The sequence below is a fragment of the Strix uralensis genome, chromosome 4, assembly GCF_047716275.1.
Source record: "Strix uralensis isolate ZFMK-TIS-50842 chromosome 4, bStrUra1, whole genome shotgun sequence".
Taxonomy (NCBI): Eukaryota; Metazoa; Chordata; class Aves; order Strigiformes; family Strigidae; genus Strix; species Strix uralensis.
The window spans coordinates 3,523,137-3,537,090 of NC_133975.1; the positions used below are offsets into that span (position 1 = coordinate 3,523,137).

General features: G+C 49.6%; 1 protein-coding gene across 4 annotated transcripts in view; it reads right to left on the reverse strand.

The window, feature by feature from the left end:
* PTPRA (protein tyrosine phosphatase receptor type A) overlaps positions 1 to 13,954 on the reverse strand; it is a 134,640-nt gene that overhangs the window by 28,422 nt on the left and 92,264 nt on the right. For 2 of the 4 annotated variants that reach the window (XM_074865440.1, XM_074865441.1), the window contains 2 exons: positions 2,699 to 2,777; positions 1,906 to 2,268 (listed from right to left, as the gene is read on the reverse strand). In XM_074865440.1, coding sequence (XP_074721541.1) covers positions 1,906 to 2,268; positions 2,699 to 2,777 — 442 coding nt within the window. Of the gene's footprint in view, positions 1 to 1,905; positions 2,269 to 2,698; positions 2,778 to 7,057; positions 7,104 to 12,841; positions 13,035 to 13,954 lie in introns of those variants that run through there. The other 2 variants (XM_074865442.1, XM_074865443.1) reach the window with 2 other exon arrangements.

The following is a 13,954-nucleotide window of genomic DNA, read 5'->3' on the forward strand; positions in this document are numbered from 1 at the left end:
TTAGGGAATGTACACTTGATATCTCCCTGCATTAACTCCAGTATTATCTTCTTGAAGTCTTTTCTACCCCACCACCAAACGACCCATCCTGTTTTCCAATTAAATCCTGCACTGCCGAGGCTTTCACTATAAGCTCTAGCAGTCACTGCTGTTTAACTGTTGCAACTCAGAGGCACGTATCAAAGCTGGGTCTCAAACCATGGCTGAAGAGTCACAAATCAGCTAAGCTTTCTGGTCACTTCAGCCTATTTTTGCCTGATTTTTGCTCTTAACTTACATTGAACAGCCAAGCTAGATATTTAGGGGCCATTTTTATGATGTGCCAAGAGGGGAATGACAGCAGGATGGAAATAGAGACAACACTTCATCATGCTCAGCTCTTGCACCCTCAGTAAGTTTGATGACGACACCAAGCTGTGTGGTGCAGTCGACACCCTGGAGGGAAGGGATGTGCCATCCAGAGGGACCTGGACAGGCTGGAGAGGTGGGACATGCAAACCTCATGGAGTTCAACAAGGCCAAGGGCAAGGTCCTGCACATGGGTCGGGGCAATCCCAAGCACAAATCCAGGCTGGGCAAGGAGTGGATTGAGAGCAGCCCCAAGGAGAAGGACTTGGGGGTGTTGGTGGATGGAAAACTGACTGCGAGCCAGAAACATGCACTCACAGCCCAGAAAGCCAACCGTGTGCTGGGCTGCACCCAGAGCAGTGTGGGCAGCAGGGCGAGGGGGGGGTTCTCCCCCTCTGCTCTGCTCTCATCAGACCCCCCTGCAGTGCTGGGTCCAGCTCTGGGGGCACCAACAGCAGAAGGACACGGACCTGCTCGAGGGGGGCCACAGGAAGCCATGAAGATGCTCGGGGGGCTGGAGCACCTCCCCTGTGAGGACAGGCTGAGAGAGTTGGGGGGTTCAGCTGGAGAAGAGAAGGCTCCAGGGAGACCTTAGAGTGGCCCCCCAGGACTGAAAGGGGCTACAGGAAAGGGGGGAGGGACTCTTGATCAGGGGTGCAGCAATAGGACGGAGGGTAAGGGTTTTAAACTGAGAGAGGGGAGATTTAGATGAGATCTAAGGCAGAAATTCTTCCCTGTGAGGGTGGTGAGGCCCTGGCACAGGTTGCCCAGAGAAGCTGTGGCTGCCCCCTCCCTGGAAGGGTTCAAGGCCAGGTTGGACGGGGCTTTGGGCAACCTGGGCTAGTGGAAGGTGTCCCTGCCTGGGGCAGGGCGGTGGAACTGGATGGTCTTTAAGGTCCCTTCCAACCCAAATCATGCTGTGATTCTATCATTCTATGATCTACACCTTTCAAAGATTAAAATAGTCCAAGTAATGGAGGAAAAAAATGATACTGTAAGCACAGAATCACAGAGGTGGCCACCTCTAGTCTAAGCCTTACTTCCTTTGGGACAGGGACTGCCTTGTTGTGTGAGTGGTTGTACAGTGCCAGAAAGCACAGCTTGAGCCCATGGTGGCTACCAAAATAAAACTAAATTTAGCAAAACTCTGGATAACCCAAGGTCTGCAGCTGAGCAGCAACCGGGAGTGATTTATTGCTATTGCCTACACAGACACTTTATGGATCAACTTTTCAGCCAGCACCTGGGAGCTGTGCAGCACTAGCCCTATTTCACAGTCCGGAAACCACAAAAAACAATGAAATTCATCTGTGAGAAAAGCAGAACGAGATCCCAGGGTTGCTGGTGCCCCAGCATCTTGGCAAGAAGCCCAAACCTTTGGTAGGATAAATCTCTTCTGATCTGGTCAGTTCAGGGCATTATATTGTTTCGTATCACCATGGAATTTGCTCCAAAGTCTCTTCTCATTCCCTTTTGTTCAGCAAAACAGAAGAAGAGCAAAGAAACAAACCCAGAGGCAGGGTGGCCTGGAGAAGAAGAGGTGAAGGAGATGCTTACCATTGTGGGAAGCAGAAGAGGTCTCTTGTGTTGTCACCGTTGCACTGAAATTCCTCTCCGTCGTCTCCGCTTCTGTGGTGGGGAGAGAGGTGTGTGGAGCAGATGGTGCCACGCTGGGTAGCAGGGAGGTGGCCAGAGGCATGGGAACGGTTGTCCCCAGGGTGGAGGTGTTGAGGCTGACAATGGTGGTGTTGGGGGAGATCCTGGTGGCTGCGGTTGTAGGTGGCTTTGATGCCATGGTAGAAACAGTCACTGGAGTGCTAATGTTGAGGCTGTTTGCACTTGTCGGTGTCCCATCCTCAGGACCGGCTGTAGGAGCTTTGGTGGGGCTCCTGGGGGAGGTGGGCACTGTTGTGGGTGGCTCTGTGAGAGGAGAAAGCACAAGGAAACCTCCGTGAGATACCTGTCTGCAACACTGGAGGGTTTATATGCTGGAAATTTGTGTGACTGTAACTATAAGGATAAAACATCCAAAAAAATCCTGAGTCCAGGACAGGGAATGCTTTGCACAGCACTGTAATGCAAACCTTATAAAAGCAGGTAACTTGAAATGATAACATGATATTGAGGAGGTACAAAGATTAGAGCCCCTGTAAGAGAGGATCAATATTTGCTAGAGGTAAAACCTGCAGGTCCCATTTATGAGCACCTGCGGCCCATCACTCTCTTTCCAATACTTTATATTACAGTTAAGTGGAGGGCAGGAGAAAGTCACTGAGCGTGTGAGCACTTACTCCTTTGATCCTAAAGATAATTTGGGGATGAAAGAGAGGAGACAATGAGCGTAGTTTACCTGTCGTGACGTTGTCAGCACCTACGCTTATCAGGCCACTTCCAAGCAAAAGGAGAAAGAACCACAAATCCATGTTGACCTGGGGAAGAGAGCAAAGAACAGTTATTTAAACCCTCATGCAACGTCATCCCAAAATAATTCAAACTGGGGACACTGCTGTGCATCTTGTGTGTGTAGAGCTGGAAGGGAGGAGTGAACGTGTGGTTGGAGCCCCAGCAGGCCTGTGGATGGCAAGGATTTACGGATATGTTCATACGTTCCCAACAGGAGGGGGCATGGAGAGATCCCAGTCTGGTGGACCAGCAAAGATGACCAGAGGTGAAGCAGAGAATGGATGAACTGTGGGAGAGCATGAGAGGAATGAGCTATGAAGCTGAGCACCAAAGATAAGTACCTGGTCTTAAAGGAAATTAATAAGTTGTTCATAAAACGTTCTGCAAATGAGTGTACTTTGAGCAAACCGAAATGGAATACATGTGAAGACCACGGCACGGAGCCTTGATCCAAAATGCCCTAGAACCGGAGGCAGGGAACAATCATAGAATCACAGACTGGTTTGGGTTGGCAGGGACCTTAAAGATCATCCAGTTCCAACTCCCCTGCTGTGGGCTGGGACACCTTCCACCAGATCAGGTTGCTCAAAGCCCCAGGAAGGAGAGGTCAGCTCCTCCTGCAGGCAGTGCCCAGCAGATCCCTGCCTGAAGCCCCTGCCTGTTACTGGGTGCAGGCAGAACACCCGCACAAGGCCAGGCTCCGCTCCATTCAAACCCCACCAGATTCCCTGCATGTGCAGATGAAACAAATGCCCATAAATAATAATTCAAGATCATCTGCAAGCGCAGGCTGCACATTCATTGTACTGTACACTTCTTTTCAGGAAATGTCCTGCAAAATTACAGGATGATGACATCAGTAAAATTGTTTCCCCTCAGGCTTTCTCCCCCAGCCCTTTTAAATACAAGGTTTTTATGGTGATTTGTTTCCTCTGTAGACCTCAAAAAGCTCCTGAGAAATGGGTGTCATTATCTCCTCCCAAACAGATATAGATCCAGAGGCTGAGGCAAATGACGGCGAGATGCGAGATGTCATCGTCCTGGCCAGAGGAGAGCCTAAAGCTGCCAAGCCCCACACCAGCACATGGCCTGGGGCCTCCCAAGGACGGGCCAGCATCTTGCATCTGCTACGAGCCCAGAGAGGGCTCGGAGAGGGCTCTGCTCTGTGCCATTGACTGGCAGCTGCCGTACGACTCTCTCCTGTCCTTCAGGCTTTTGTCACACGTCCAGCTGCATCTTCAGCATCTCCTGGGAGAAGGCTGTGAGATCACGCCGCCAAGTCAACTTGACACGCCGCCAAGAAAGGGTTTTATTCCCGATATGCAGTCTAAACCTCCCCCTCTTAAATACATCTCCTGTTGTTTGTTCTCGTTGTATTTATTTAAATCTACTTCAATCTAGACCCATCCCAAACTCTGGGCAAAAGGACAACACTGAAGTCATCAACACGCTGGAAACGATATCAGAAATACAAGATCCTCCCCACCCCACCCGGGAGTATCCTCCCACCATCACCACCCATGATTTTCCTCCCCCCAAAAGAAAACCTGGCAAAAATCAAACTTACTCAGTGACCAAAAGGTCAGACAAACCCTGAACCAGAAGGAAATCAAGCTGCAGAGATAAGACCTTTCCTTCAGCTCCCTCCACGGCCAGTCCTGAGGCAGGCTTTCTCCAAGGGGTCCCACTGGTGTAAGCAGCCAACTTTCCAGAGGGTTTCATCATTGGTTAAAATATTTGTCTGGATGAATTTGAACTGATTCAGTCCTCCTGCTGCTGGCAAGAGCGGGACTGGTCCTGCAATGCCTTCCTCAAGGCTCTGCTCCATGGTGGGATGTCTGGAAAACCCACAACCAGTAGAGTTTTGATTACATGCTCCACTCTTGGTGCTTGTTGAGGCCACTCAACAAGCAATCACACTCTGGAGCTGAGATGGTCCTAAGCCAAAGAGGTTTTCCACCCTCTCAGTGTAGGAAAGGGAGCTTGAGTCCTCCCTGTGCTTAATTTTAACCAAGAAGCACATGGAGCTGTGCTGCCAGCAAGAACGAGAGCAACTCGGTGGAGGAGACAGATCCTTCAAGCATCCCACTGTGAAAACCCACAGAAATAGGGTGTTCCTCATGATCAGACTCACGTGCAAAGGCAGAAGGACCCTAAGTCCACAGTGAATCTCCAAATGAACATAACAGCGGCACTGACACTCCTGAAACCTTGCAAGGGCTGATGAAGGTGCCACGGTCTCAGCATTGCAACTGCTTCCCTCGCCAGGAACCCATCACTACCACAAGAAGCAAACAATAACAAGGTAATAGGAAAGACCTGGCTCTTCTGCAAACACTCCTAGGTAAAAAAGTGACTGTTCACTGTGTTTTGATGAATATTTGTATACAAATGCCATTCTCCTAGGTGGATGTGGCTCCCTTTCTCTTCACCCTGTTTCTCAAAACGAGAGTTCCTGTTCATTTGGGATTCCACTCATTTGGGATCCCATTCATTTGGGATCATGTTCACAGAATCACAGAATCATCTCGGTTGGAAAAGCCCTTGAAGCTCCTCCAGTCCAACCATTAACCTCACACTGACCGTTCCCAACTCCACCAGATCCCTCAGCGCTGGGTCAACCCGACTCTTCAACCCCTCCAGGGATGGGGACTCCCCCCCTGCCCTGGGCAGCCCATTCCAACGCCCAACAACCCCTTCTGCAAAGAAATCCTTCCTAAGAGCCAGTCTGACCCTGCCCTGGCGCAGCTTGAGGCCATTCCCTCTTGTCCTGGCGCTGGTTCCTTGGCTCAAGAGACTCATCCCCCCTCTCTGCACCCTCCTTTCAGGGAGTTGTAGAGGGTGATGAGGTCTCCCCTCAGTCTCCTCTTCTCCAGCCTAAGTTCATTTGGGATTCCGCTCATTTGGGATCCCATTCATTTCAGATCCTGTTCATTTGGGATTCCCACAGCTATGCCAGCACTAGCTCCACAACAGCAGTTTGCCCCAAGAGCAGAGAAACCCATCCATAATGGGGATGCTCCCACCACGTTGGCATCCTACCAGCTCCTCACACTGAGATCTTGCTCTTCACTGCTTGGCCCATAATTAACTGATCATTGGAAAACCATACAGATCTAAATCTCTTCCAAACCCTTCTTAATGGCTTCAAGGATCTTTTGAGCAGGTTGCTTCAGCTCTTGCAGCATACCTCAAATACCGGGGGAATGACAATTTGTTCATGGTGACTCAGAAAAGGGGTGGCAGAGCTGGGACTGGACCGCAGGGGGCCTGATTCCTCTCCCGTCTGTGGTCCCTGAAATCCTCTCGAGAAAGTTAAGAAAGGAAAGACCCCCTCTCTAAGGCCAACAGCCAAACGTCCCGTTGGCTCTTCTCCCCCATTCTCAGCACATTTTCCCTTGGTGTCAACAGCAGGACATGGAGGGTAGCTGGAAGGAAGTAAAAGCTGTGAATCCCCTCTTCTTTCTGCCCTCTGTTGTGGAGAAGTAAACCCCATACAATAAATGAGCTTGGTTTTATTTCCACGACTGCATGGCAGGGGGGTTGGAGCTAGGTGATCTTTTAAGGTCCCTTCCAACCCAAACCCTTCTATGATTCTATGATTGCTGTATGGATGAGAGCTGCAGGCAATTCCTGGACCAACCATGGGTATTGGCTGCACAACCCCTTCAGGATGATCATAGAATTATCAAATCATTTAGGTTGGAAAAGACCCTTAAGATCATCGAGTCCGACCATTGATGCAGGTCCCTTCTTCGCTGAGCTGGCAGCGCAGCTCCGATGCCCTGGATGACATCAGCGGGCAGGCAGCTGCCTGCCTTAAAAACCCCCTTGATATTAACATTTAATAAGTTCATTGATCTTTGAGCAGATTGCATTAGGAGGAAAGGGTTGGCAAGGGGACAGAATATCAAATTTCCCCAAGCCTTTCCCCGTTTTCCTGAAGAAAGCTGGATGCAGTGCGGATCCTGAGTTTTTACGGCTTTATTACTGTGAATGTCAAAAGAAACAGGATGCCGGGCAGCCCTGAGAGCATCCCAGCTTGCTGTGCGGATCATTTCACAAAAATCCTGGGAGCTGCTCCTGTGACCGGCAATCAGCTGCCAGCGCCGCTTTATCACCTTAAAACCGGATCCGGAGCAGAGAGCAAGCGAAAGAGCCCTGCGCAAGGGGAGGGCTGTGCCAGCCCTGCTCCCAGCTCCCAGCCCCGGCTATTAAACACTCCCTATTCCCAAATGCAGTATAAATAAATGCCAGCAGTACGTCGTTACCCGCTTCTTAACATAAAAGGCCTCGAGAGTCCTACCCCAAAGCTGAAGAAACCCGAGTCTCCCTTCCCCCTCGGCTCCCTCCCTGCTGGTTTCGGAAACGGAGAGGAAATACTTGTAATGTTATCAACATAAACACAGCTCTTGGCCGGCTGCAACATCCTGCGAGCTCTGCAGAAAAACACCCTGACGTCACGGCGCCGGCTCTGCCGAGGAGAAAGGAGCCGGCTTCGGCACCGCTGCCCCGGCGGGTTGGGATGCTCAGCGTTGTGTCTTCGTTTTAAACCTTCCTTTTAGGGTTAGAAACCTGAATAATTGCTACTGGCGTTTCCAGAAATATTTTTTTTATATATATATATTTATATATATATATTTTTATATCGAGAGAGAGTACATATGCACTGAGCTTTCCCGTACGCTGCTCAGAAGCTTCCTATAGGAAAGGCTGGGTTTTAGGCTGCAGGACGTATGTTTTAAAATAAGCGGATCTTGTCAAGATGATTGATGCTGGAGGGGGAAAAAAAGAAGAAATAATCTCTTTATAAAATAATAAGTAGCTTAAAAATAGTCCTTGTGTGTGCCGCTGCTATAGGGGGGTTTGGCTGCAGGACCACCTCCCTGTGCTTCCAGAAAGCGAAGAATTAGTATTTAGGGCTGTAGAAACTGCCCAGATCCTACCGGGATACAGCCGTGCACCATCAAAGGCAGGATTTACCCCCACCGCTGACATATTCCTAATTCCTGGAAAATGAGGCAATCTTTTTCTATGGGCGAGGAGGAGACATGACCTGAATTCTACCCGACTTTCCAGGACCCCAGAAACCACTGCTGCTATCAATAGGATGCTAAAATGTAGTGGCTCAACCGAGACCACCCGACCGCCTTGTGCTGGCCCCAACCACAGTGAAAAATAAAAAAAAATTGTTCAGTTTTCTTCTCTTTTTTTGGCAGGCAAGAGGGCAAAACTAGGAGCAAGGTTAGCATTTGCACCGGTTAGCTCTTTGAAGCAGCTCACAGTAGGACGAGAACAAGCATGAGCATAAAGAAAGGGGAAAAAGGTCTTTTTTTTTTTCTTCTTTTTGGTGGCAGTAAGCCATCAGCATGGCTCAGCCACCCTGGAAAACAAACCTGCTGTTCCCTCTCCCCCTCCCTGCTTCTTTTAAATCCCGTTTGTGGTTTTGCAGCCTCTCACTGGAGCTGTGATCCGCAGCAGAGGAGAGCTGCCCATGGGCTCGTCCGATGGCAGAACGATTTCACCAGCACTGGGTTCCCCCCAAACCTGAGATGCAAAGGATGTAAAAATAATGATAAGTCCTGCCGCTGGGACCTCCGCACCGAAAAGCACCCTACAAGAAATCACCCGGGGGCCAAGCGTTTTGCAGGGGTGTCCTTATGCTGTGCACTGACTTCTCTTTGTTAACACCATGCAACGAGCTGCGTAGGCTCCGAACTGCGTTGGGATAGCTAAGGGCTGTGGCGAGCTGGCCGTCGCAGGGAGAGGAGCTGTTGCATTTAGGGAGGGAAGAGGGTTTTGTTGCACTGAGACGCAGTGACTAATTCCTTGCATGTGTCTCCAAAGCTGAAACAAGGCCTTTGATGTATCACTGAATATTATTCCCCCACCCCACCCTCTGCTTTTCCACTCTTCAACAGAAAAGATGAATCACAGCAACCATTCACCCCTTCTGAAAATCCACTTCATTTTTTTTTTTTTTTGCTTTTAAATAAACAGGCGGCTTCCACATGACCAACAGCCGCTGTAACTGAACGGCGCAGGAGGAGGACAAGCCTGTGGTAAGGGATTGAGGTTTTGCTTTCTCCACCTGCACAACGTTCAACAAATCACCAGTTTTCTGCACCTCACTATTTACTCATGTCATGGTTTGGCTTAGAAGGGACCTTAAAGATCATCCAGTCCCACCCCCCTGCCACAGGCAGGGACACCTTCTACTAGCCCAGGTTGCCCAAAGCCCCGTCCAACCTGGCCTTGAACCCTGCCAGGGAGGGGGCAGCCACAGCTTCTCTGGGCAACCTGTGCCAGGGCCTCACCACCCTCACAGGGAACAATTTCTTCCTTACATTCAACCTCAATCTCCCCTCTTTCAGTCTAAAACTGTTGCTTCTCATCCTGCCACTACAGGCCCTGGTAAAAAGTCTCTCTCTGTCTTTCTTATAAACCCCTTTTAAGTACTGAAAGGCTGCAATAAGGTCTCCTGGATCCTTCTCTTCTCCAGCTGAACAACCCCAACTCTCTCAGCCTTTCTCCACAGCAGAGATGTTCCAGCCCTCGGACCATTTTTGTGGCCCTCAGTCCCACAGGCAAATGCATGGTCCCATTTCAAAGAGCAACATCGTTATACGTGCATGGAGGGAACCCGGCCCTACTCCCATCTGGCTTTCTGGGCATCCAGAAATAGCTAGAGCTGTTAGGATGATGTTAAAAACTGATGGCCTGAGCTAGGATCAGTTTTCCTCGTGGAGGTGATGTTTAGTGAGATGTTGGTCTATCCCAGGCTCTCAAAGCACACACTGGCAGCAGCAATGTGCGTGAAACCATCGTGGGTGGGTGTAGAGAGGATCAGGTGTTCACCAGCCAGAACTTGGAAGGAGGTTCCCAAGCTCCCTTCCTACCTCTGCTGCCAAAAGCTGGAAATCCCTGTGCTTCGGCGTGACCTACCGTAAAAAGGCTCCCAAACCTGCTTTTTTACTCTGTAAGTGAATGATGCACTTTTAATTCATTCAGAAATATTTGCAAGGACCTTTGAGACCACAGTTGAGAATAATTTACTGGATCCAGTCCTGTTTAACATCTTCATGAATGATCTGGAAGATCAGGCTGAGTGATCCCTCAGCGGGTTTGCTGATGACACCAAACTTGGAGGGGTGGCTGATACACCAGGGAGTTGTGCTGCCATTCAGAGGGACCTCACCAGGATGGAGAAATGGGCCAAGAGGAACCTCATGAAGTTCCACAAGGAGAAGTGCAAAGTCCTGCCCCTGGGGAGGAACAACCCCAGGCACCAGTATGTGCTGGGGGCCACCCAGCTGGAAAGCAGCTTGGCAGGAAAGACCCTGGACACCAGGGTGACCCTGAGCCAGCAATGTGCCCTTGGGGCAAAGAGGGCCAGGGGTGTCCTGGGCTGCGTTAGACAAAGCATTGCCAGCGGGCCCAGGGAGGTGATCGTCTGCTCTACTGAGCACTGGTGAGGCCACGCCTGCAGTGCTGGGTCCAGTGCTGGGCTCCCCAGTACCAGAGAGACATGGGCAGACTGGAGAGAGTGCAGTGAAGGGCCATGAAGATGATGTAGGGACTGGAGCATCTCTGCTATGAGGAAAGGCTGAGGGAGCTGGGACTGTTCAGCCTGGAGAAGAGAAGGCTCAGGGGGGTCGCATCAATGTCTGTAAATGCCTGCAGGGAGGGTGCAAAGAGGACGGGGCCAGGCTCTTTCCAGTGGTGCCCAGTGACAGGACAAGGGGCAATGGGCACAAGCTGAAACACAGGAGGGTCCCCCTGAACATCAGGGAACACTTTTTGACCATGGGGGTGACCGAGCACTGGCACAGGTTGCCCAGGGAGGGTGTGGAGTCTCCATCCTTGGAGATACTCAAAATCTGGCTGCACATGGACCTGGGCAACCAGCTCTCTGCCACCCTGCAGGAGTAGGGAGGTTGGACTAGATGACTTCCACAGGTCTCTTCCAACCTCAGTCATTCTGGGATTCTGGGATTCTGTAACTTACTGTCCTGCAAATAGTTCAGTAGGCAAACCTGCTGGGATTTAAGCTCATAGTGGAGGAAGATAACATCCAGCACTGAGGAAGAGATCCCTACACTGTGCAGGATGTATCTTGGGATCCCACCAGTATCCCTCCAGCTCTACGCTGGTGTTCAGTGAACAAGCATTAGTCACTGCACACCATGAGAGCCCTTTGCTGTGTATGAGACAACCCTCATCTCCTAGGAGCCACTAACGAAGAGTCAAAAGATGCTCAGAGGAAATGAATCCATTATAGCCTCCTCTAAAGGGGCTTGGAGCATCTCAGGACTGATAAGTGAGCCTCCCAGAAGAGCCCTGAAACTAGGGAATTATTACCTCAGTTAGGAGATAAGAAAACTAAACTGATGAGATTTTAAGCAAAAGAACCAGAGAAAACCACCAATGAATGTGGATGCTTAAGTAATCTGGACATGAAATAGTTCAGGCTCCTAAAGAGACAAAGAAGTGTTGACAGTGGGTATCTGTCCTCTGTAACTGCAGCACATCAGATCTTAGTTTTTTGTATTGCCTTGTTTTTAGGAAAGAAATCTCTCTCTGCATGTTTAAAACCAGGCAAATACTAACATAGAGTCTAGAGACTCGATAGTGTCATGCTAAAAACACAGAAACAAAAGCCAGGAGGTGTAGGCTCCATCGCCAGCTATGCCAAGGGCAGATCAGTGGCATGTCTAAGACCAAGGCGCTCGATGATCTCCAGCCCTTGCCCATCAAGCTGCACGGATGGGCACTCCCGGCCGCCCTGTCAGCACAGCGAGCAGAGTCACTGTCTGGAAGCCGCCCGAGTGCCTTGGAGGGGAAGAGCTACAAATACATCCAATTCTTTTCCTAATAATAATTTTCCTAATAACTCTCATAATTAGGACGGGTTTAATTTGCCCTCAGCCACTCTTTTCTGCTGGCACTCCGGCTGTGATCATGGGAGCACGTGCCAGTCACTCTTGAAGAATAAACCAGCATGGTTTGGGGAATAAATTGTGCAGGGAGACAGAAGGGGGTGAAGAGCTTCTTGGATCTGTAGAGAATGACCAGCTGAAGAGGGTTTCCTAAAGGACATGGCATCAAGGAGCATCAAGGTGGGACATGTAAAAGCTGAGAGAAGGTGAAGTTCTAAGAAGTGGGAGAGCAGTAAGCTAAGCCTAAGGGAGCTGTCACATCAGGGAGGATGAAGATGAAGGACCAGCTCTGAAACTCAACCAGGAGGGAGGTGCTGGGGATGGAGGGTTTTGCTGCAGGCCAGGCTGGTGAGGGATGTTGGGGCAGCAGGAGCTGTGTTGCAAAGGGGAGAGAGAGGTGAGACCTCCTTCTGGGGTAATTAAAACATCTGCCGAAGCAACACCCCTAGAGCTTGTAAAAACCCCTGGCTAGTACGAGACCAAAAGCCCCGGTCCCCTGGTTTCCCCCACAGGATGGGCATTGTAGCCGCAACACGGCACTGGGAAGCAGAGAGCAACTGCCTGAGAGGCACAAGAGAAGATGTTCAACTCATTATTCAAAATAATGAATTAATAATTAAAAAGAAAAAAATGCAAAGTCATCTAGGAATATATTGCTTTAAATATTCCATTTTAGGGTGTCCCCTTCTTTGTTCCAGGCATCGTTGGTAACATGTACAAAGAAAACATGAGTGCAGTTCACATACCAGCTATGAAAAGGACTGGTTGCTTTTGACTGAGAAGTCAGGATGAAGCATGGCCATTATTTAGTGTGACAACATCCCTACCTAGCAAGATGCTTTTCGGAGAGCGAGAGAACGGTACATGGGGAGGAGAAACAAGGTTTAAAAAAAAAAAGAAAAACAAAAAAAATGAAGCCCAGCATTTGGGCTCAGCCCTTTCCGCAGGATCGAGATGAAGTCCCAGCTCCAAGCCGAGACCGAGCCGGGGAGCCGGAGCGTTCGGGCAGCGAGCGGTCGGAGCATCCTACTTAAAACAAAGGTGTCGGAGGGGATCATTCGCATGACAGCCTTAAAATCTCATTACAGAGGCTAAGCTCCAATTAAAACACATGCGTTCGGTCATGCAGCTTAATCGCTGGTTGTGCTTACCCTGAAATCCGCCCGGGACACCTGTAGGGTGCGGGGAGCAGCCAGCCCGTCCCACGGAGCAGCCCCTGGGCTAAGAAAGTGCCGTGGATCCGTAAAATCACCAATTTACCTGCGGTAATTCTGCACCGCTGCTCAGTTCAGCCCTGTTGCCACAGTAACACTTCTGGTATAGCCGAGATCACTGATTATGAAACTAGAAAAAAAATCAGAGGCTGCTAATTAGGATATACTCCAGTTCTCAAAAAGCTCCATATTAATGACATTACGATTGCGAGCGCAGGGAAAATAAAGATGCCAGAAAGCATTGCCTCGGTCAGGATCGGCGGCCACCGCCAGCCGCTTTTTGGGTCTTTTTATATCTGGGTCTTAAAATTCAGCTTGCAAATTCCCTGTAAATTCGGCTTGTTTTCCTTCTCTTTGAACAAACGTGCAAGACTCAGTGGAACAGTCTTTACTCTTTACATATATTTGCATGTATTAGACCAGAAAAAAATGTCGAGGATGATGAACAAATGGCGATAGCAGGAGCAGGGCCAGGGATGCATCCCCTCCATCTCGCATTAACTGTATTTCTGTCACAGTTTGACAGAGAAAGAAACCAAAATCACAATTTTACCAGTGGCTGCAAGGGTCTATAAACAAGGTTTCCAAACCAAGGGAACTGGAGTCAAAAGCACTTTCCTCTCTGACTTTCATTCGAGTGCCAACAACATTCTGAGGCACGTCTTCTGCTGAAGGCTTCCAGCTGAAAAGACTGACTGGGAGCAGTTGTGCTGCCAGACACAAGTGTTTTTTAACACAACCTACAAATAAGATAGCGGAGCATATTTCCAGGCCAAAGGAAAATGGCCTGACAGGTATTTCTGGAGCTGCAAACCCAGAGCAATGCTGCTTTAAATCTCAGTTCATCAAAACACCTTAATTTTTCCATTCTCACTGGATGGTGAAGCTACCAAGAGGATGAAACGGTGATAAACAAGCGGAGCCAGGGCCCATAACTGTGTTAAGAGTTAATAATATTCATTACATCAGTGGCAGACTCTGCATTTCTCCATCATCCAGGGCCACTGCATGATGCACAACCCAGCTGGTTGCCTTCAGCCAGCTCCACCG